Genomic DNA, 21,786 nt, shown 5'->3' on the forward strand with positions numbered 1-21,786 from the left:
TGAAAAATATTTTGTCCGTTATGCTTAAGAAAATGTGCAGTGTGACTTCTTGCTACATTAGCCTTATCAAAACACCTATTTGGCCAAACACTATCCTTTTACCTCCTTGTACTAGACTAAAGGTAATTGCTTATGACACTATGCTCACCAGGATAATCACTTCGGTCATTTAATTTAACCAACAGACCAATTTTACCTTTAAAATCCTATGTCCTAAATGCATTCTTTCAGTACTCTCAATGGAGTTACCCATACTTAAAATAAAATCCAAGCTGCAAAACCTAGAGCTAAGTACTCACTAGCACACAGTTCACACTCATGCCTGCTCCAATTTTAATACAACTAAAAAATCAACTTAAAGCTTCATAAAACCTACTGTCTTGAATCTACATTTTAGATAAAAAAGGAACACCGTAAAGCCTGTCAAAAGTGTTTTTTTTTGACACAGGCAAATAAAAAAAATGGATCAACACGTTATCTTAATATTCAACACTTCATCCTCTGTTGGAATGAATACAAATTTAGACGGAATACTGTCACTTTCTTCAGACTAATAATCCACTTTTCTAAAATTTCCAAGTCAGATTTTCTCTATATAACTAAGCATGTTCCTAATTTTCTTGTATGACTGATTACAAACACCAAATCCTTGGCTTGGCATGTGCCATATTGTTACAGTCATGCATGGAAGAATTAAAACTGGCAAAGTACGATAATTTTTGCATTTTTTGGTTAGAGGAAAAAGTGGCTGCTAGCACATTAAGTGAATACCTTAGCTAAAGTTTGGATTAAAAAAATCCCAATATGTGTTTGTAATACATGAAACCAGTTCACCTGTGGCACATTAACACTAGGGAGAAACAGAACAGGAGCCTGAAAATCATATTTTTCTAAAAAGCAGAATCTGGACTTCCCAGTGCTACCTGGGTCTTTCTCTGTCTGCAAGCACGGTAACTAATTTGGAAATGGCTGCAACTCTCTGACTTGGGATAACCTGAGTATGGCTGGGGACGGGCCTGTGAAGAGAAACTTGAGGATCCATTTCTGTCACTGTTGTTTTACTAAATTGTGCATCAAGGGCTTTGTGTATTGTAAAGCTGTTTTTCTATTTCACACATGGTCTTTAGTGTCAAGGACAGAACAAGGGTCCAGCTGTGCTGGACCCACTGCTTCTCCTACAGCAAGGTTTTTACAGTTTTTTCACTCGCTCACGCTCATGCTGGTGCGATGAGCAAAGTGCAGTGGGTGATGCTGGCAGGGCATGCTGCAGTAGGATGCTGAGCTAGCCAGTGTCCCCAGCAGACATCCCATGACCTACTTACCTCCCTGATTTCTTTGATTTTGGAACCTCCTTTTCCTATAAGGGATCCACACTGACTTGCCGGGACGACGAGCCGCAGCGTTACGGGCGGTTTGCTTGTCACCGTGCTGTTCGTCATTGAAGCGTTTATGTCCTGTAATCACAATGTCAGTGAGCGTTAGCGGGGGATTTGTCACTCCTGGTAAGCACTGAAGGGCTCAGAGAAAATGCCCATGTAGACCTGGGGAGCGTGCAACCAGTTCTAGTTTGTTTTGTGGTGGGTAAAACCACTGGCTCTGGTGGTGATACACCGTAAGCACGAGCCACACAAGCGGCTTGTGCCAGAGGAACCCTTCAGCTGTTTGGCGTTGCAAGTCCATGCTGTGGGGTCAGAGGGCAAGACAGGGAGGAGGAGGTGGTATCTGTCATTAGACCAGCCCAAAGAGATGAAAAAGGCAAAGAGGCTTTTGTGTTCACAAGTCCTGTTTTGGTCTCTTTTTCACCACCTCAATTAGAATGTTTATACTATATGATATGTCTTTACATTTCACAGAGTTTCTTCTCAGATTTGGTACAAAAGACAAAGATTAAAAAAGGGAATGACAATGAACCTGTGAATAATATGAAGCAGAGAAAATCAGGTTAGTTTGACAAATATTTTGCTGCCCCCTAAATATAATTTCTCTTTTGTAGCAGATCCATAAGCACTTGCAGAGCTACCCAGTTTCAAAATCTTTTCTATCATGGCTATGTAACCAGAGTACAAAATGCTCAGCAGAACAGCAATTGCCTGTATCCAGGTAATGTAACATGTATCTGTGTATCTCATTATCCAATGAGACTACGCTATACGTTCTCATGAGCATCTCAATATACTACTTGTTGCAAGGTTTAAACTGTTTTAAATATATTTTTTTTGCTGAAAATCTTCTAGGCAATACAAAACAATCCCTCTAAAGGCTTCATCACAGAGGAAAAGACAAGGCTTATCTTCCCATTGATCAATGGGATGCTGTTAAGGGGACTTAGGATCACAGAAATAAAAAACCACAAGCTGCATGGCACCTGTCCAACAACTCCTAAGAATCTCAATGTGTTTTGGTAACAGTAGCTATGAACTAGAAAGACTGTCTCATCCATCTGTGAGGTGGCAGGGCACAGCTATTATACCTTTCACAGAAATGTTACCCAAGAGATTTGGACAGGAATGAGAAAACGTGCATTTTGTACTAATTTAACTCATTTGTGATGCAACACGAGTTCCAGCAGACAGAACTGATATGATTCCCTACATTCTCACTTATCACTTGTTAGAAAAACAAAAAAAAGTGCCTATACTGTGCAATCAGGACCTTAAATTAAAAAAAATATCCAACAAACTACTTAGTACTTCAAGCAACTCTGCATGTCTCACTGAACTGGTGTGGAAGCCCAGTAACACCAGCACTGATCACTACACTACCTCCCCAACTCTGATGGCAGCATTCTTCTGTCCAAGAAATGGCTTGGGATGACCTTGCTCAGCTTAAAAGAGAAGAAAAAAAAATCTTGCATGGAATGAAGCACTGCTGCAGATGACAATCATTCCTCTGCCAGCCAGCAGTAACTCACATTTTGTTTAGTGCCTGTGTCAGTGAGAGATTGCATTCCAAAATAAAGTGAGAGGGACAGCAAAATTTTGCAGCACCCACGTATCTGAAATAAAGGCCAAGTCATGCGGATTTTTCAGCTGGAAGATGTCATCTCACTATATCATGTTTGTGGCAGGTGCAGGCACACAATCATCCAGATGTAGGTAAATAACCCTCTTTAGCCACACAGCACAACCCTGATAATGTCTCCATACAATCTGTGGCCTGGCCTCAAAGCCTTTGCTGCACTTGCTGCTTTCAAAAGCACTTTGCAAAAACTGAAAGCCAGTATTCTCTTTATTTTCTCCTCATCATTTAAAAAGAGCAAAATCTAAATATGCAGGCTCAGCAGCGTGGAGTGCATAAAGGAGTCAGCCCAGCCTAAAAACATGACAAAAGAGAAACGAGCAGAAAAAAATCCCCTTCAGAACTGAAGGCTCCCAAATAGGGCTCTTTCTGTGGCACTGCATCCATCTCCTCAAGGCTCTGTCAGACACTAGAGCTGGACCTCGCATGGCTTTCTGCCTGCTTGGTGGGCTGCTCCTCAGCCTGCACAGGCTAAATGGGAGCCTGGAAGTGCTGGGAGTGCCAGCTGAGCTGTACCTGCTGGTTACTCCAGTGCTTAACTACCACGTGCTTCCTGTGCATTATACACTTCGAAGCAAAGCTAGAGCTGCCCCACTCACCAGTGAAGTTCCAGCTGCATTTCTCAGGTCTCAGCCTCCAGTCTAGAAATGACTGCTCTAAAATGTCCTCTCTTGGAATTCCAGTGGTCTGCCTGGGCTAGTGTCATTTTTTAACAACTCTCTTTTTCCTTTGCAGTGGATACTTAAATTATTTATGTAATTACCTACCGAGCTTGTAAATTCATCTAAGACTGCTAGAAAATCATCTTTTATTAGGAAGGTGGTCAAAGCAGAGTGATATAAGGCTGCAGAGCAACCTCAACGAGAACACAACCTTTCTTTTTTTTCTATCTATCTGACACATTTTGAGATTTTTACTGACAGTTGAAAGGCGTTCCAAGGCTTCCATGTCTTCCTAGGCCCTTCCTTATCCCCAGGTATACAGCTGTAGGGGTTGAAATTAAGGGTTCAAGGGCTTCATGTCAAAATGCTTCCTGGGGCGTGCATAAAAAATACCAAAAAAATTCCTCAAAGCAGCAGTCTCACACATGCACCTTTTTTTTTCTGTTTGAATGTAGCTGCAATAGCCAGAGCTGGACTGAATTTTTTAAATGACTGAAGAAATCTCCAACAAAAAGATATGCATGAAAAATAGCATTTGGTAGCTAGTTTATTTGTAATTTCTGAATCAGTACTTTATTTTGCCTCTAGAGTGTTACAGTTATCTCATTTTATTGACAGAAAGATTTATAGGAAACCTAACTGATTATATGAAACATATTTCTTTACTGCTGTTCTTTTAAATATACCACAAACCAATTATGTTTAAAACTAAATACAGATATTTCAAAACTTATAATGGCAGTACTTGATTTGCAAGGAGTGTCAATACTCCTTTGTTAATACTCATATGAAGAGTCCAGACTACCTTCTAAACTCTGCTAGTGCAAATATGCATAAAATCCATCCAGATGACTGAATTTCAGATTTCTTCTCCTACTGCTAGCTACAGCACTTTCAAAGACTACATCGCGTTGGGTGGTAGGCTGGGGATCTGATGCTGTGCAGTGTTTGATGTTTTTATGAAAAATGCAGCATTATTTCCACTGGGTACTCATTTTGGTGGGAACTGGCAAGGATTATCTGTGTTAATGATTCCCTCAGCACTTTTCAAGATAAGGCCCTATGCAGAACATGTTTTTCATGTAAAGAGCAGAGAGATGGCTCTCTCCAGGACTCTGTGGACTGGAGGGTATGGTACTGTACACAAAGCTACCTCTTAAGCTAGAAGAAACAGGGATTGGTTCAAGATGGGTAGGAGATAAGAGATGAGGAAGAGATGACAATAGGTGGTACTAAAACTGGGTTAGACAGAATTACTTGTGTGGTTCTGCAGGATTCAACCTCAAAATCATTATTATTTTATTAATAACAGGCAAGAAAAAAAAATTAGCATTCTTGTAAAATGTGCCATGTCACAAATCGAAGATATCTTATCAACATGTTGAAAGACTGGGATATCACACAGGAAGATCTGAAAAACCATGAAGGATGGAAGAAATATAAATAGGATTAACATTTGCAATATTAAAAAAAAAGGTCATTTGTCTGGGGGCTGACAGGAATGTTTGCCAAGACTGAAGAGGTGAAAACACCTGAGCAGGAGCTGGGGATACCCACTAGGCACATGGTTGTGTGCAAAGCATTACACTAGTAAGAGGCGAGGCATTTCCAGCAGTGGTACAGATGTGTGATCATGATAACTAGGATGGCAGACTGTTAGTGCAATCAAATAAGCCTTTGTGGAACTTCATTTGTAACCTGTCCACAATTAATGCACACATTAAACACAAACTGTAACTGGAAACAGGTAGAGAGGGACTACTACAGTCATGAGAGGAGTGGGGAATGTGAGGGGATAAAATCAATTTCTAAAAACACTTCTAAGAGAGGAATCCTCAGGGACGGAAAGGCAAGAATTATTTAAACCAGTGGCCAGTGCTGGCACAGAAACAAAGCTGCATAAACTGTTCATTAATAAATTCAGGTGAGGAGTGAAAAGAAAGTGTCACATTATGAGAGACCCGAAGTCGTGGATCCAGGATCAGGAAGTAGTAAAAATTCAAAATAGTTTTTAATCATGTTGTGAAGTTGCAAGTTGCAAGTCATATGGCTTATGCTAGATGACAACTGCATCTGATGGCCTATAAGCTCTCTTCTGTTGTTCTAAACATCAGCAATCACCATGGGTAAATAAAGGCACACATTGACATTTCTCATCAATGTCAGCATCTTCCAGTGCTATGGGGAGATGTGGAGACTAACCTCACTGATTCAGAAAAATAAGTACTCTTAAGAAAGGGATTAACATCCCTTTAGTTTAATCCTTTCTGGACAGACACAGCCCCTTTCTTCTGCTGTAGGTGATTCAGTCCACCTGTCTGCAGGCTCTTCCTTTAGGAAAAGGTGAACTGCTTTCTGCAAGAGCATCTGTCTCTCCAGAAATGACATGAGAGATGCCTGGACTAGACATATGCTTTTCAAAAGTAGAGGGAATTAAATCCTCTCCAGAGTGACCAGAGTTCGTGTTCTGTACTCTACTGTCTTTTCTGTGAGGTTCCTGATTAAAGTGGTGACCATATCTAATTGTAGTTGGTCCATGAAACTGAAGGAGATCTCAGCACTTTACGTACGTATCTGCACAGAACAATTATTCTACAGTGAATTGCGCTCTTGCCTTACTTTCTCTTAGTGCCTTTATTTTAATTGATTTTAAAAGCCAAGCTTTAAATATAGTAAGTGGAAATCATACAGTTTGTTTTTAAAATAAAAATTTTTTAGTTAAATGAGTTATATATTCATTTTGACGTTTCTAAAATTTACATCAATACCAGCTGGGTTTACATAAAAACAAAGTTAAAAGTTAGGCAATTATTCTTTTCAAATCAAACCCACAATGGGACTAGAATTTTTACAAGACATTTTTCCTACCATTAGTGCACATTACTAAAAGCAATTGCTGTTCCCTGAAGCCTCCAAAAAGCAAAAGAAATGATCAAACAGCTTGTAAATTGACCCATTATTTTTCTTCAGCATTGCTGCCAAAAGCATTTATAAAAATACAACCACTTTCATTGCTATTAAATAGAACATTAAACAAATCCTATTTAACATTAAAGCAAACATGAGAAAATTCAAACAGTGTTTGTATTTCAACTTGAAGAGAGAGCCCCCCTCACATTTTATTTGCTTACCTCTTCAAATTTTAGTGCAATCATAGAAAAAGCTTTAAAAATTGCATCTGTTGGGCCTGTTATTGTCACAATTCTCTCTGGACAAGTGCCTTCTGAAATATTGATTCGAGCACCACTCTGTCAAAAGGAACAAATATTTTTCAAAGTTATACTTCCCAGGGAGCAAACTAAGCAGGATTAGGGATATAGTTTGGGAAGGAATATCTTGAGGCATATAATTCCCTCCCCTACAACTGCAGCCCCAACATCATATAATTTCAGCATAAACTGATCTCATTTCAAAAATTCATCTAACTGCGGGAAGCAGGATCCTGTCAGAGTAAATACTTACACAGCCTTCTTTGCAATATGCAAATCACACCTCTGTAACTCAAAAGTTGCAAATAATTGCATAATCAGGTCTCTTCCCTTCCCTCTTGGAGGATTAACCTCAAGTAGGACTGCAGCTGCAGAATTTAGGACAAGGTGGTTGTCTCCAGGGGGCATCAACATCTCCCAGGAATGATGCAACACTCAGGTTTCAAGCCTCAAAGGCAGGGTTTGACCTCTCCAGCTGGAGCATTACTTTACACTATGGAGAAGGCTCCTTATAGAGGGATGTGTCTCATGTGAAGGCAGTCAATCAATATGCACTGATAAGCCTTGGAGACAGCCAGGATGGCTCTCAGGTATACTCAGTCCTCTTTATGCTACTGTGGTATCACAGAGAAAACCCCTAAACCACAGGGTTTTATATATTGTATTTTGATATATATTTATTTAAGAGGATCTTGGTGTAGATAATGATAAAATCCAGTTCAGGTAAGACCCACTCTATATGTTCCCTGAGGTTTCAGGCATGGAAATGTGTTAATGCAGCCTAATAAGTCACTGGAGCCTCAAGTCATCCACAGGCACTGACCTTGGGGATCAGGGCCCGAAGCAAATGTGGAACAACCTGGGTTAATATGGCCCTTTGCCTTCAGGGTCACCATGAGCACCTGATGTGCTGTGTGTCCCAGACCTTATTCCCACCCTCACTGCTTCTCTACAGCAAAAGACCATATTTCCCCATATGTAAGCACCCACACACAATAAGAACAAAATGAAGCCCAAGACTACTGATAGAAAAATCGTGCTGCCACAGACCTGGGCACAGAACTGCGGTTTTTGTACTTTTCTTTAGGCCTGAAGTTGTCTCTGACATTTCCCGAATGACAGAGTAAGACGGAGTCACATTTTATATCATAAAGATGGCATGCAATATGCCACATCTGTCAGGAAAGCCAAAAGAAAGGTTGCCTTTTTTCTTTTAAAGAAGTATTGAAGAAAGTAGTAATTTAAAGGGGGACCAAGTTACCACGATGTGGAGACATAGCCTCTTAGTGCTTTGCTGATATAAAGATGCTTATAATTCCATTATTTTAAAAAAACAACCAAACAAATACAGCGCCTTTTGACCACAGATACATGACAGTGTTTTCCAGGACTGGAAGAAGAACATTTGATATTTATCTTGAAAGACAAACCAAGGATCATAACTCTTCTCTAAGATGTTTAACTCAGAAGTCAGGAACACTCTCCAATTACGGCTTCCCTTCTGTGCATGTAATTTATATCCACAGATATCTTGGTCATAATCAATAATCATGGTCATAATTAATAATTAAACTAAAATGTGTTTAATCAACTGGTAGGATTACCTAGTATATTGGAAACATTTTTTCTTACCTTTTTTTTTTAAGTCTTAGCAAATGTACTTATGTATGAAAACATGGGTGAAAGCTCTTATGGTCAAAAAAGGAGCTCTGAACTCAATTAGCCTGACAATGAAATCCCTATTGTGTATATTTAAAGATGGATGTCCGCAATTTTCTTTACTAAAATACTTTGACATTTTCCTGCCACAGACCTTCTATCAGTGGATAAAACAACAAAGCAGCTGACATAGTAATGTACTGCAGCTTTACTAGAACCAAACTGACTTTTCCTGAGGCATCCTCTCTATACACTACTCCTAAAGTTTTAAACAGTAGGATTTAGTCTTTTGACTTTTAACAGTAGCTTCAAAGAAGAAAAATGACCCAGATCTCCAGGTAAGATGTGATGTCTTGCAGACCAGTGTGGGTCTGTAACCTCCACCTGCACATACCCCTCTGAAGACAGTGTAGGTTGCTCTGTGGCAGGGAAAGAAACCTGTAGACAATGGGGAGACTGAGGTTTATGCAGTGCCCTGTTTTAGTTAATCATTTTGTGTCCATGACCTTTTCAAAGGATGTGAATGGCAGGTGTGCAGGTCTACCCTGCCCACATCCTACTCAAAGATGCAAACTGAGGAAGAGTTAAGGCTTTGCCAAGACATGGCAGAGGGATGCTTTGGCTTACACAAGTCTGTCTCCAGCTCTGATAAGCTTGTGTCTACCCCCAAACTTGATGTGCATCAGTCTAATGCTTGGTTTCAGATTTTTGGAAACTGCCTAGGAGGAGGCCAAGCCCCATGCAGGACCGATGTTGGTATGCTAATGAAAGATATAATGGGCTTGACACACAGAATAATGTAGGTAAGCTGTTCCTGAGATAAGACAGCAGCAGGCATATCGCTGTGGGAATGAAAGACTCCAGACTGCTGCTGCGATAAGGAGGTTACATTAACAACAATGTTTAATTGAGGCCAGCATATTTATACACCACCGCTTGCTAAGAATGGTGACGTTAAATTAACTGCCCACTTGATGGCAGCATCAGTCTGCATATGCTGAATTCCCTGTTCTCCGAGCTGGAAAGAAAGGCAAGTGAAGACATCAAGGCTTGTCTTACCTCCTCTCTCATCTTCTTCACTGTCTCACCTTTCTGTTAAAGAAACAGAAAAAAACGTTAGCCTGGGCTAAAAAAGAGAACTGATATGCAATATTTTGACATGAATATAAATAAAGTAATTTTCTGACCTTTCCAATAATGCTTCCAACCTCCTGAAACAGAAAAAAAAGACATTGTGAATGATACAATTTGTTGCAGAAGAGCAGCAAGCTCTAGTTTCTAAGCTATTTTGCCATCACTTATTTCAAAACCTGCAGTGTGAAGCATAGCCCCCTTCCATTGTTTCTGTATACAAATATGCCATGTTAGATACAAAGGGGTGGACTAAAAATGCAGCTTTGCAGTCAACTGACTGTGCAAGAAAAACACCTTTAATAGAAACTGATCTTGTGGTTACAGATCAATCCTGCTACAGTGAAACACAGACAAATCCCTATCAGGGAATGAAAAGTTAAGAAATAACCGAACCGCACAATCTATTAGAGAAAATGAGGTGTAATACAAGCATCAAAATAATTGCTGGTTTCTCCAAGGGCAGGCATTTACCCCCTTTACACCATGTAATAACTAGAGCTGAATTTCCATGCTACCAAGTGTTATTGTGTAAACACCTGGTGGCCTGTTTTAATCTCCCTATTAGGCGCTTACAGAACAATAACCGCTAATCACTTTTTAGGGATTTGGGAATTGCTACTAGGCTCCTACTATTTTCTCTGAAGGGAAAGAAAATACTGAGAAACATGGCTGTGAACACAGAATAGGGGAACAATGTGACAGTTCTGGCAGCACCCCAAGGGTTAAAAGCTTGAGAAATAAAACCGAAAGGTAGCAAAAATGAAACTATTAACTCTAAAAGGAGTAGTCTGGATATGTTACACAAATCACACAGCTGTGACATCAGACTGGAAATCATCTGATGGAGAGACCAAATAAAGGAAAATAAACTCTTCTCCTATACACAGACTGGGAAATCTACTTCAATCGTTAAAGACTGTCTCAGATGGCTGAGCTGTCCCAGACATACGATACACCATTTCCCCTACTCAGTCTATATATTTAAGTGTGGTTCATCCTAAAACACAGCCCAAAGTTTAGATTTTAGAAACTGTCCTCCATTGCTCTATCCAATGATGGACTAGCGATAAAGTGGTACGAAGTTCATGCTGCAGCAGAGAACTAACTGCAGTGACGTTAATAATTATTTTTCACCAGTTGCTTATAAGCTCATGCCATGAAGCTGTTGTGCTTGCAACTCCTCACATCCTGCTCACAAGATGTAAAGACTTCAGTGAGAAGTTACCTATCTCAATGAAGAACTTTGGCATATGGTTTCTTTGCACTCTCTGCAAGTCTGCACGTAACACCAGACTTGGGGAATAGTCCACACATTGCTGGACATGGCTCCTACCTGGAGTCACCTAGACAGACTGAAGAAACGGGCTGAGAGAATCCTCAGGGAGTGGAAAAAAATCAAATGAAAAGTCCCGTGTCTGGGATGGAAAAAGCCCATGCAGGACAAAAACTCGCTACCTTAAAACTGACTTTGCAGAAGAAGTCCTGAGGGTCCCATTGCACAACTTTAACCTGAATACATTACTGCATCAGCAGTGCAGCCCTGATCAAAGAAAGAACTGGACTTTATTAGCAGGAGCGTAGCCAGCAGGCTGAGGCAATGATTCTTGTCTTCTTGTTTCGGTGAGACCATGCCCAGAGGATTGTGTCCTGTTTTGGGCTCCTAATACAAGACAGACAAGGACACACAGAGGTGAATCCAATGCAGGGCCACCAAGTTGGTCAGGGGACTGGAGCCCAGGACACATGAGGAGAGGCTAAGAGAACTGCATTTGTTCTTAAGAAGAGAATGAGTGGGGAGTCTCATTGCGATGTGCAACAAGGAAAGCACGCTACAATACCAAATTCCTACTCAATACGAGGAAAATATTTTTTACCATGGGAATGGCTGGACATTGAAACAGGGACCCAGAGAAGATGTGGAATCCTCATCCTTGAAGGTGGCTGAACTCAGCTTGGGCAAAGTCCTGATTAACCTGCTCCGATGGAATCTGCTTGATTCAGGTTGTCAAACTGGAGACCTCTGGGGTCCCTTCCAACCTTCAGGGCTCTGTGATTCTTCAATCAGGGCCTTATACCCACTGAAGTCAGTGCCTTAATTGCCAAAAAATTCCTCAATCCAGTGAGGCCCCTTTTCACGTTTATTTTCAAACTTTACTTTTTCTGTTTCCCATTTCCCTTTTTTATTTCCCTTCCAACTGCTCTTCCAAGATGGCATTCTGCTCTCTTGTACATACTGATCAGAGAACACATATTGTCCAGACAGGCACTGCAAATCTTCCAGATGTATCTGCTTTGCAAACTTATAGTTCTGCAGGCTGATGTACAGGAGAGCTTTACAGATCACACAGCCGTTGAGTGTTTTTGCTAAAGCTTCCTGATTCCATCTGAGACTTAGACATCTGTACATCTGCACACACAACGCAAAGCAGCAGCTCTGTGAGAATGGGAATCAATGAGGCAGACTCACTGCAGTTTGTCTTGTTACTAAATTATCTTAATATTTTCTCTTAATATGTGGCATTATTATCACATGGCTGAGACAGCTACACCAGCATGTTGTGTAGGCTCTAAAATGAGATGCAGCTTTTTTGTTAGCAGTGACAGAAATCTGGGAGACCCATTCCCCCAAATTTTTAAGATTTTACTATTTTTTTTACATCGTCACTGTAACTCTGCCAACCTGTCTGTAATTGTTGAATGGGCTTAAACAATACAGGGAGTAAGGCCTGGGAAGTCCCCATGTCTGGCAGTTCCTATCTCCCCACTTAGCACATTCAGCAGTTTTACCTTGAAAACTTTTTCCATTCTCTCAGTCCCAGCCTTCAGAAATAATTACTTTCATAAAACAGATTCTTAGGAGGTAGAAGGACCTTTAGCTAGGGGTGAGTGTATTGGGTTTCAGTTGCTATGGGCAAGCAACTGTATTTCAGACCATGGTATAACTTCAGGGTTTTTTGTATACCTGAAGTTTCATTAGAATCTTTAGGCCTGCTCTTGAACCTGCAAGTTTTTGTCAGCATAAACTTAGTATGAAATCTCCCCTAACCCATTTGATCATCTTGGGTGGGTCTTAATGACAGATGCTGTTCTTTCAGAAATGTATGGATGGGTCATGGCTAATAAATACAAGGATATCTTCCTTGGAAATAGGAAAACATACTTTGCCTTAGAAACAGAAAAGCAATAAACTGTTTGTAGCACTGGTAAAAAAAGATGGTCCATTTCCAACAAAGAGATTAAGAGTATTAAAACAAGCAAAGTAGAGCACAAAATATTAGGATTTTCAAGCTGCTTGTTCCATTCAATTCTGTGGGACTTTTGCTATGGATTTCAGAGGGGACAGGAATTCTACCTGACTGATTATCACCTTGGTATTTATTAACAAAGAGTACAAGCTGCCAAAGGACTGAATGAATGAACAGTGTGAATCCCACTGAGAAAAAAATATTTCAGTAAGACTGGTGATGAATTCCTTGGAACATGCTAGCAAATGTCACTGTAATCCTATGGAGTACTTCAAACCTTCTCCTCCTCAAAGGGCGACTTCAGAGCTTATTCTATAAACAGGCAATTTCAAAACTTCCAAGCAACAGCCACCTCTCCCTCTACACTGGAAACTGGGATTCTGCTTGGCAGTGTGGGGTAAGGTCACAGGGACACAGAGAAGCAATAACGTTACATGGACATTTCTAATTTTTTCAGAATTTTGATCCATACAAATTACTAAAGAAAATAAAAATGCAAAATGGTTTGAAATGGGTCACTTTAGAGTTTGTTTTTTTTTTTTTCTGGGCCCCTAGCTGTTTTTAGGAAAGCTCCTAGGAAGTACTGGTGACAACAGATCATGTCTTCAATTACGATAGGGCTTCAGCCACAGATTAAATCAAAAGACTCTTTATACCTCACTCTTCAAACTACCAAAGCTACTTCATCAAATCTTTAATGTTTCTTTATACAGTTCAGTATTTGTTTCATATAACTTCTTATATCACCTTGAAATAAGTTTACTGCTAAATGAGATACCCAACACCATTTTTATGACACTCAAGTTTTATCAATATTTCTAGACAAGGTTATTTTGAGGGTTTTATTTCCTTTAGAAAATGCTTCTAAATTTTCCAGACACCAATGTGCTGTAGTTAACTGCCTAAGATGTATGTCACCTACACTGGTTCATTACAAGTAAGTCAGGCACCCAGCCTTTTCTGAAGTTCAGGGAGAGAGAGAATGGAGGACATTTTGTTCCTAAAGAAGGAGGAGAGAAGTGTGCTCCCAAAAGTTTTGGCTTTCTTCATCTGCAGAAGAAGCAGCCTAAACTGACACTAACATATGCGAAGTTTGGTGAGCAGAATCCTACAGATGATGTGAAATTCAGCGTCAGTGCAGGTCAGACAGGAGTTTGATTTAGCTGCACTAGCAAATAATTGCCTACTAGAATATACTAATAACTCCTGAACTATTTGCTGTCTTCCAGTGCTCAGGAATATAAGCTAATGGTAACTATTTATGATCAATTTCAGATTTATTCATTGACTAACCATCTACATGTAAATATAGTAGAAAAATAAGTTATATGACAACAATCACTGAGTTTCATATAATCACATTTCAACGGCAGATCAAAAAGTAGTTCTCACAAAGAAATTATAAAGGGAGGAATTAAAACTTATCTGGGAGAAAGACAGGTCCAAGCCAACCTGGCAGACTGTTGCCAGAGCTAAAAGTATTATGCAGGCTCCTTGGCCTCAGCATATAGACACCCACCCTTCAGAAGCAGATGTGGCACAGCAACTACGCTGGATGAATGGGATGATTCCAAAAAGCTGCAAGTGTGTGTTTATCTACATCCACTGATACATATGTATACTCACACACACATATATTTGTGTGTAAAGTCAGTATATACATGCAGGCACTAAACAGATGGATATCAACTTTCCTACAAGAAATGACAGCAATTTGGGATGCCTAGCCTGAGATTCATGCAAGGGGCCTAAGTTTCAGATTGTGCTCAGTACCCAGCCCAGGTAGTGCCTTACAAAGGGCATCATCTCCTGGTGAGAGCACCTCCTGCAGGGCAGTCTCACACTTGTGCTCCAAGAGTCCCTTTGGAAAACCCCAGGAAAATCTACATGCTGATTTCAGATAGCCTGAAAATAATTCTCAAGCCTGGGAGCGTGAGTTGTCACTACAGTTTTCTTTACTATGATATTTCTAATAAAACAGATAAAACAACAAGGGGTGAACTTCAAGAACAAACACTGGGAGATTGTTCAGCATCAATAAAGTATATTGCAAGCCAACCAGCCAATATATTGTAGATATCTTGAGGAAGAGCAATGCTAAAAACAAGGGCTGGTTTCTTTCATGTGGAATGCAGCATACAATATTATTTGCACACCTTATTCACACAAATGAGATAAATTTTGCTTTTAATGAACATCTGGGGAGTGATGGGCCCATCAAAGAGCAGAAAGCTGTTTGTGCAGTTTTTACATTATCTGTGGTGAAGGCAAGGCAGCACCAGCTGGCAGCAGCAAAGTCTGTGACCCAAGGCTTTTGCAGGGCTCTTGCTGCTGAGAACAACTAACCAAAGATACAAAACAGGCTGTAGAAGAAAGCTGTTTCCTAGTCAATTATTTGGTGTGTCCTTTGAATAACAAGAGAAAGAAATCAGTCATATTAAGAAAACAAGAAGCTTAACAAATGGTTACAAATCACGGTTTAAAGATTAACCTTTGGTCAGTAAGCATGAAGTGTGAAATTCCATAATTTTTTCAAAGTGTGAGGTTAGTTTAATAATTACTGTGTCCCATAAAATCAAAACAAAACCAGGTAGCCATTGTGGGAGCATAGAAGAGCACAGGTCTTGCTGTATTGTCATGGGCATACAACTTTTTTTATCAGTGCTAGGGGGCAAATAGAACAAAAGCTTCATAGAATCCCTGAGATAAAGCCACATCTAGAAGGAAACGGGTTTAAGAAATAGTATAGCAATACACACTTTCATCCCAAAGCATCTGACAAGTCACAGGGCCCATCCTAAAGCCTGCAATTCCTTCAGGCAATGCTTTGATTGCATGTGCTTTCTGTGCTTTCTATGAGCAAGGATAAGGTAGAACCATTACGGCTGGACTTTACAAACAAAAAAGCCTACTAGAAAAGCATTGAAAGGAAAGCAATACAGCCTTCCATAGTGGGGAAAAACATCTGTCACGGGACAAGGAGGGGCCCTGGCAACAGCAAATGACCACTGGGCTGATAAAGTTTTCTAGACCCAGACCAGTTGTCTTTCTCCCCTCCATACAGAGGCATAACATAATTCAACTCTCTCTCTTCACCTTGTTTTGAGGATAGAGTTGTCAATACTTGAACAAACTCATGAATACGCTTGCATGGAAGATTCCAGGAACATGTTTCATGAAGACATTCTGAACACTGTGTTTGCATGGAGCATGCGGGGCATCAGTATTTTTCAGAGACTAGAAGAAAAGTCACTTTGGGGAAACATGACGTAATGTGTCTACCTCAGGGAACAAATGGCTGCCTCAGATAAACTGAGAATCTGATTTGTCTTCTGGGATTACGTGGGATTAGCCTCACTGACATGGGAGATCTCACGTTCCTAGGTGATGCTTCAGTAGTCACTGTCTGATGCTAACAGCCCTAACTTAGTAAGGCACTGCAGTCCAAGCCCTTATTGAGACAAATCTTATGCTAATAAATGCGGTAGTGTATGAGGAAACCTACAAATCATGGTCTTCCTGATGGAAATGCCAGTGTTATGCATCTCTCACAAGTCCATCTAGCATGTTTTGGGCTGCTGTGCAAATGGATGTTTCTTATTTGCTTTTTTATGGCAGATGGGTATCCAGTTTACATTCAATTTCACACCAAAGCTCACAGTCTTCCCCTGCAAAACCAACCCAAAAAGCAGTTCTGTCCCTTTGCTTGTCCCTGCACGTGTGATGCTGAAGCAGCAGCACTGAGTAGGGCGTGTGCCTTCTGCAGTCTCACTTTGTTACAACTGCGGACTGATGAGGAGATTTTGTTTGGTACAAGTGGGAACATTCGGCTACAGAGATTGTTTTCAGCGATACACAGTGCCTAAGGGCTGGGGGAACTCTCTCTCTCCTTTCTTGTTGGTTTTTTAGGCTAGTGAGAGGCTCTCGGCTGCAACTTCAAACACACTGAGAGGAGATTCATCTCGTGTTGCGTATTTGCATGCAGAACTTTGTTCCATGACTAGACCTCTTAGGTATCACAGTAATGCAAGCAAACAAAACAAGAACTATAATAGCAATAGGCAGGACAGTCAATCCTCATAATACCCTGACAGCGTTCATGGAAACCAAAAAGAACAGAACAAACATTGGCTTGACTGGCATTTTACTGCTTGGATTATATTACTGACAAGGTGATTCTTGAAGTTACTTTGTTGTATTCTGTATTTTAAAAAAGTAAAAAATAAAAGAAAAAATGGGAAAGGAGAAGGAGAAAATTTATTTCTCTAATGCTTTAAACTCTTCCAGGGAGGCAATTAAGGAGACATGAAAAAGTGCCCACTAAAAGAAATCCCTGATACCAAAATTGTATTATCTGTACTGATCAAAATGGCAATTTTCTCCATGATTTTATTCTGTATTTGAGCTGTTAAGTGTGAGCAATCATTTAATGAATCTAATTTTTTTTTTCTTTTTCTTGTAAAACGTTCTACATAGAACACCATAAAGTAATCACCAACATGTCTGAAAGTCACCACTGAAGCTGGATCTAAGTCCACGGTAACCAGAACTTTCAGTGCTGCAAGTCCACTGATCCTGCTAAAATCAATGGGAACTCAGATACTCTGAGTTCCTCAGGGAACCTAAAACTAAGCTGTAAGTTTAGCGCCTAAAAATCAAGGTACTCATAGGGTTTTGTTCAAACCCAAACATTTGACTGAAGGTACATATTTCTAATTCGCTACTGTTGAATCTATGAGAAACATATCACTGAGCAAATGGCATCAGGGAAAGAAAAGCTCCACTCAGCCATCATATCTTTCCTCCATCAATGCAGATTATACAATCTAATAGTACATATGCTACTCTTTCCCAGACATGTTTAAAATTTGCATGGGAGACTTACAGAACCTCATGAAAATCTCAATACCAGGAATTTCTATAGGTATTCTCTCATTAGGATTTATTTTCAAAATTTTATTTTATCCCATTATTTCCAGCTACAAGCACTTGCAGCATTCAAAATAACTACACTCCATTACACTTGTATTTATTCTCTCCAGGTATTTATGAGAATGTGTGAAGAAAGCTAGACACAGTCTCCTCAGCCTCATAAAACTTTTGTTATTTTTTCTGTGAATTCCCCCTCTGCTCAGTCTTCAACATCACTCATACACGTGGCATCTGCTGCTGAGCACAGAACTGCAGGTGTGATTTTGCCAGAAGAACAGTAAGGTAATTATTGTCTCTTTGTCCCATGATGCACCAATGCCATACATCCAAAACTGCATATACTTTTGCTGCAATAGCTTTACTCTCCAACTTGGCATATCCCAGATGTGCCACTCTCTAGACACTGCCACATCTGATGCTTTTCAACTTTTCATGCTTTCCAGATTTCCTCCTGTCACTGTACATGTATCTTCTAAATTACCTTCTCCAGTTAATTGCCTCAACTCGCCAATTTACACCTCTCAATATTTGGCAAGAGTCCTGCTTCCCTGCCAGCTTTCCCTTCCCTCCTGCATCCTACTTGTAAATTACTTCCTTGTTCTTCCTAACCATCCAACTTCAATAATTCATTTTAGTTTTTATTTCTGAATTCCATTCCCTTTCTCTAAAAGATTCCTCAGATGCCATACATTACCATATTCTACTTTGGTTTCTTACAGTCTTCGGTAAGACGGTTTCATCAATGCTCATGTTCACACAGTGCCTTCGGAAACAATGCATTATTTCTTCTGCAGGTTTGTACTGGTGAGAAGAAGCAGAGACTCCTGTGCCACTGCTATGAGATGGAGACTCAGATGGAGTGGATTTGTGACCCGGCTGGCCTTTCTATGCTGGCCCATTTGAACATTTTCTCGGGTTCCACCTCATGGACCTGGCTTTTAAACCTCCATTAAGCTACTTTCCTGAGATTTAAGATCTTTCTACCAGCACAATCGCTTACCATCCACATCTAAAATTAACCTTTAATGGTGAGTCTCTAGGGTCTTAACCAGTCTGTTAACACTGACTGCGTACAAAACCCAACCAGCCCAAATTCATGTAATCATGATCCAGTATAGTCAAAGTAGGTGCTATTTCTTTCTGGGCATGAACTGACCAAAATCAGAACAAGAGCACTGCAGATGCCAAGTACTAAGGTATGTTGGCAGATACCTGTGGGCAAGGCTACAATTTTCCACAGTCTTCCAACCTCATTACCTGTGGCAGTAAGCAAGTTAAAAAGACAGCCACAAGTCATGGGAATAGAAAATTCAGCAAAAGGCGAGCAAGGAATGGTAAGAGAGAAATATGGAGCGCTCTCTCTCTCTCTCTCTCCATATATGCTGAGATCCAAAAGAATTTCTATTTTCACAAAAATTTAAAAAGGAAGAAAAAGACAGTTCTTCTGGGGTCTGAGCTCTGCCTCTCCATACAGAGGGCTCTGACAGCATACACGCAGTTTGTCTTCCTTAAGTCCTTCAAAAATGTTGATCTGATCTGGGTAAATACTGCCTTTGCTGGAAGCAGAAATCTTGCAATCCCTGCAATATTCCAATCCTGCCTACTTTTGAAGTAGACAAAGAAAATAAAATACCCATATCCACTCATGTCTCTGTCCTACACAGAGGTTTTACTTACTTTACTTCAAGAAACAGCAGGAATTAGATGGAAAATACAGAAGTAGGCATTGTAAATAGCTCCAATCCATATTCTCTGTTTTTCTCTACCGAAATCCATTAAACAGCTTTATTTCTAAATGGGGTACATCTTTCTCATTAATAAGAGATGAGAACACATATCTGCATTATTTAGTATATTCTATATATCCAACTTCTGCATAGGCTTCAAAAGGCTCTCCTCTTCCTGACCTCTATGAAGCACCATTCAGGTAACTCAGTCAAAAAGGTCTCGAGCAGAAAAGGCTGCAGTGCCATGGCAGCTTTACAGGATGAATTCAGTTTTGTCTAACTTGTCCTTAGAAACCTTCAGTGATGGATGCTGCAGCATGCCCAGACAGCCTCACAAATCCACCTAACAAGTTTTTCCTAATCTTGCTTTTAATAATTCCTGCAAACACTGACAGTTGCTTCTCTGCAGATGCAAAGAATGCCTGAGCACTGCCCTTGTAGTATCCTCCCTAACACCTGCCCTCTAATTCACTGCAAGAAAGTATTACAAATGTTTTGTGCTGCTCCTGGTTTCTCTTCAGGGCTGTCAAACTATCATAATTTTTTTACTGATCTAACATGGTACAAGACGAAACTAGGCCTTTCAGCTTACATCATCACAAAATCTCTGAAGTCCTGGCTGAGCAGGACACCTTTTATATCAGACCTTGGAAACACTGAGGTTACCCTGAGGTTGCCCTTTTATACCTTGCAGTGGTTAGCTTTCTGCAGGGCCCACACAAGCCCTTTTTCCACTTCCATAGATAAAGCAATTGCTGCCCTTCCTTAACACCACATTTTCTGAGAATATCATGGCTGTGCCTTGCCTCGTTGCCAGCTGGCTACTCCCAAACCTTGCTACACTGTGGGTGAGCAGCTCAGCTGGTCCTCCCACCCAGCCTTTTCAGTCGGAGGCTGCACAAAACTATGCAGGAACTCAGCTGGCCCTACAGCTGCTTCTTCCCTCAAAGCAAGATAAAGCAAAGGTGCTGATGAGTTGTGTTCTATCTGCACAGGGGAGGCACCGGCCCTGGGTTCTCCCAGACTGCAGGACTGTTCCCATTTGTTTTCCTTTCACCAGACACTAATGTCTTTTATTTTTGCTACTTATTTTGTTTGCTGTTGTTGCTTTTTAATTCCCTGCCATCTTGCAGAGGTCTGTCCATTCATACAAATTGTAATTTTTTTGTCTGCAGGTATAGAATTTACCTTAATTGCCTAATTAAGATGTCCATCCTTGACATTATGCCTCTACACAAGTCACATTAAAAGTACACACTGAAAATTTCCTAAGTCTGCAGGATTTACAGCTGAGATAACCAAGCACAAGTTATGGATTTTCAATCAAAATGAATGCAAATATCACAAAACACATAGAACTTCCCTATGCAAAGGTACACTGGTAATAAAGGTTTACAAACAGAGAGTTAAGGATAGTGGAGAGAGATCCTCATATTTCCATGAAAGACATCAATAAATAAGTAACTTTAAAATTAGCTTAATTCAAAAATAACTGAATCCAGTTTGCTACTGTTATTTTTAAAAACCTTTTATTTCCCCTCTTCTCTCTCAAGCTTTGACCAGTTATTTACAGACCAAGCTCTGCCTCAGCTAATTGTTTTGTCTAGAAATACTAATTAGAGATCAGCAATTTCCACTTATATCATTACCACAACAAATCTTGAGGAAGAGCCTAGAAACTTGTTTCTTCTTTTTCAGAGGCACATACAGCTTTCAGAGTGTCTTCTCACACTGAGTTCATATTGACTCAGACATCCTTCATTCCTCTGTATTATTACTCCTAAATCATAGAAATTACATCAAAGAAACCATAAGGGTCTGACTTTTATCACCAAAATAAATTCTGATTTAATGTACTCTTTGCAATACTTAGGCACAACAGGATACATGATTAGAGCATAGTGGAGCTAGTGGTATACCCACCATGCCTTGTTAAGTTAGGATGCATGGTATAGTTCCAGTCAAAATTTGAACTTGGTAGCTTTTATGGATTGGGGCTACATATGCATAGAAGATTGGACACATAATATCCATTATTGTTATAAGAGTTTGCACACACAATCAATGATGTTTAGCAGAGAAAACAAGCATTATCTGATTTAATTTCTGATTAAAAAAAACTAATAATCCTAGCCCACTGTTTAAGTAAAACGTCCTGAAAATTACACATGATTCTGAAAGAAGCAGAGCTGTCAGATAG

General features: G+C 40.1%; 1 protein-coding gene across 22 annotated transcripts in view; it reads right to left on the minus strand.

Moving 5' to 3' along the window:
• Positions 1–21,786, minus strand: part of LOC135416490 (poly(rC)-binding protein 3-like) — a 503,073-nt gene that overhangs the window by 39,314 nt on the left and 441,973 nt on the right. For all 22 annotated transcript variants that reach the window (XM_064659821.1, XM_064659812.1, XM_064659844.1 and 19 more), the window contains 4 exons: positions 9,736–9,759; positions 9,608–9,640; positions 6,812–6,928; positions 1,323–1,454 (listed from right to left, as the gene is read on the minus strand). In XM_064659821.1, the coding sequence (XP_064515891.1) occupies positions 1,323–1,454; positions 6,812–6,928; positions 9,608–9,640; positions 9,736–9,759 (306 nt within the window). The remainder of the gene's footprint in view (positions 1–1,322; positions 1,455–6,811; positions 6,929–9,607; positions 9,641–9,735; positions 9,760–21,786) is intronic.

Source organism: Pseudopipra pipra, chromosome 1 (assembly GCF_036250125.1).
Source record: "Pseudopipra pipra isolate bDixPip1 chromosome 1, bDixPip1.hap1, whole genome shotgun sequence".
Classification (NCBI taxonomy): domain Eukaryota; kingdom Metazoa; phylum Chordata; class Aves; order Passeriformes; family Pipridae; genus Pseudopipra; species Pseudopipra pipra.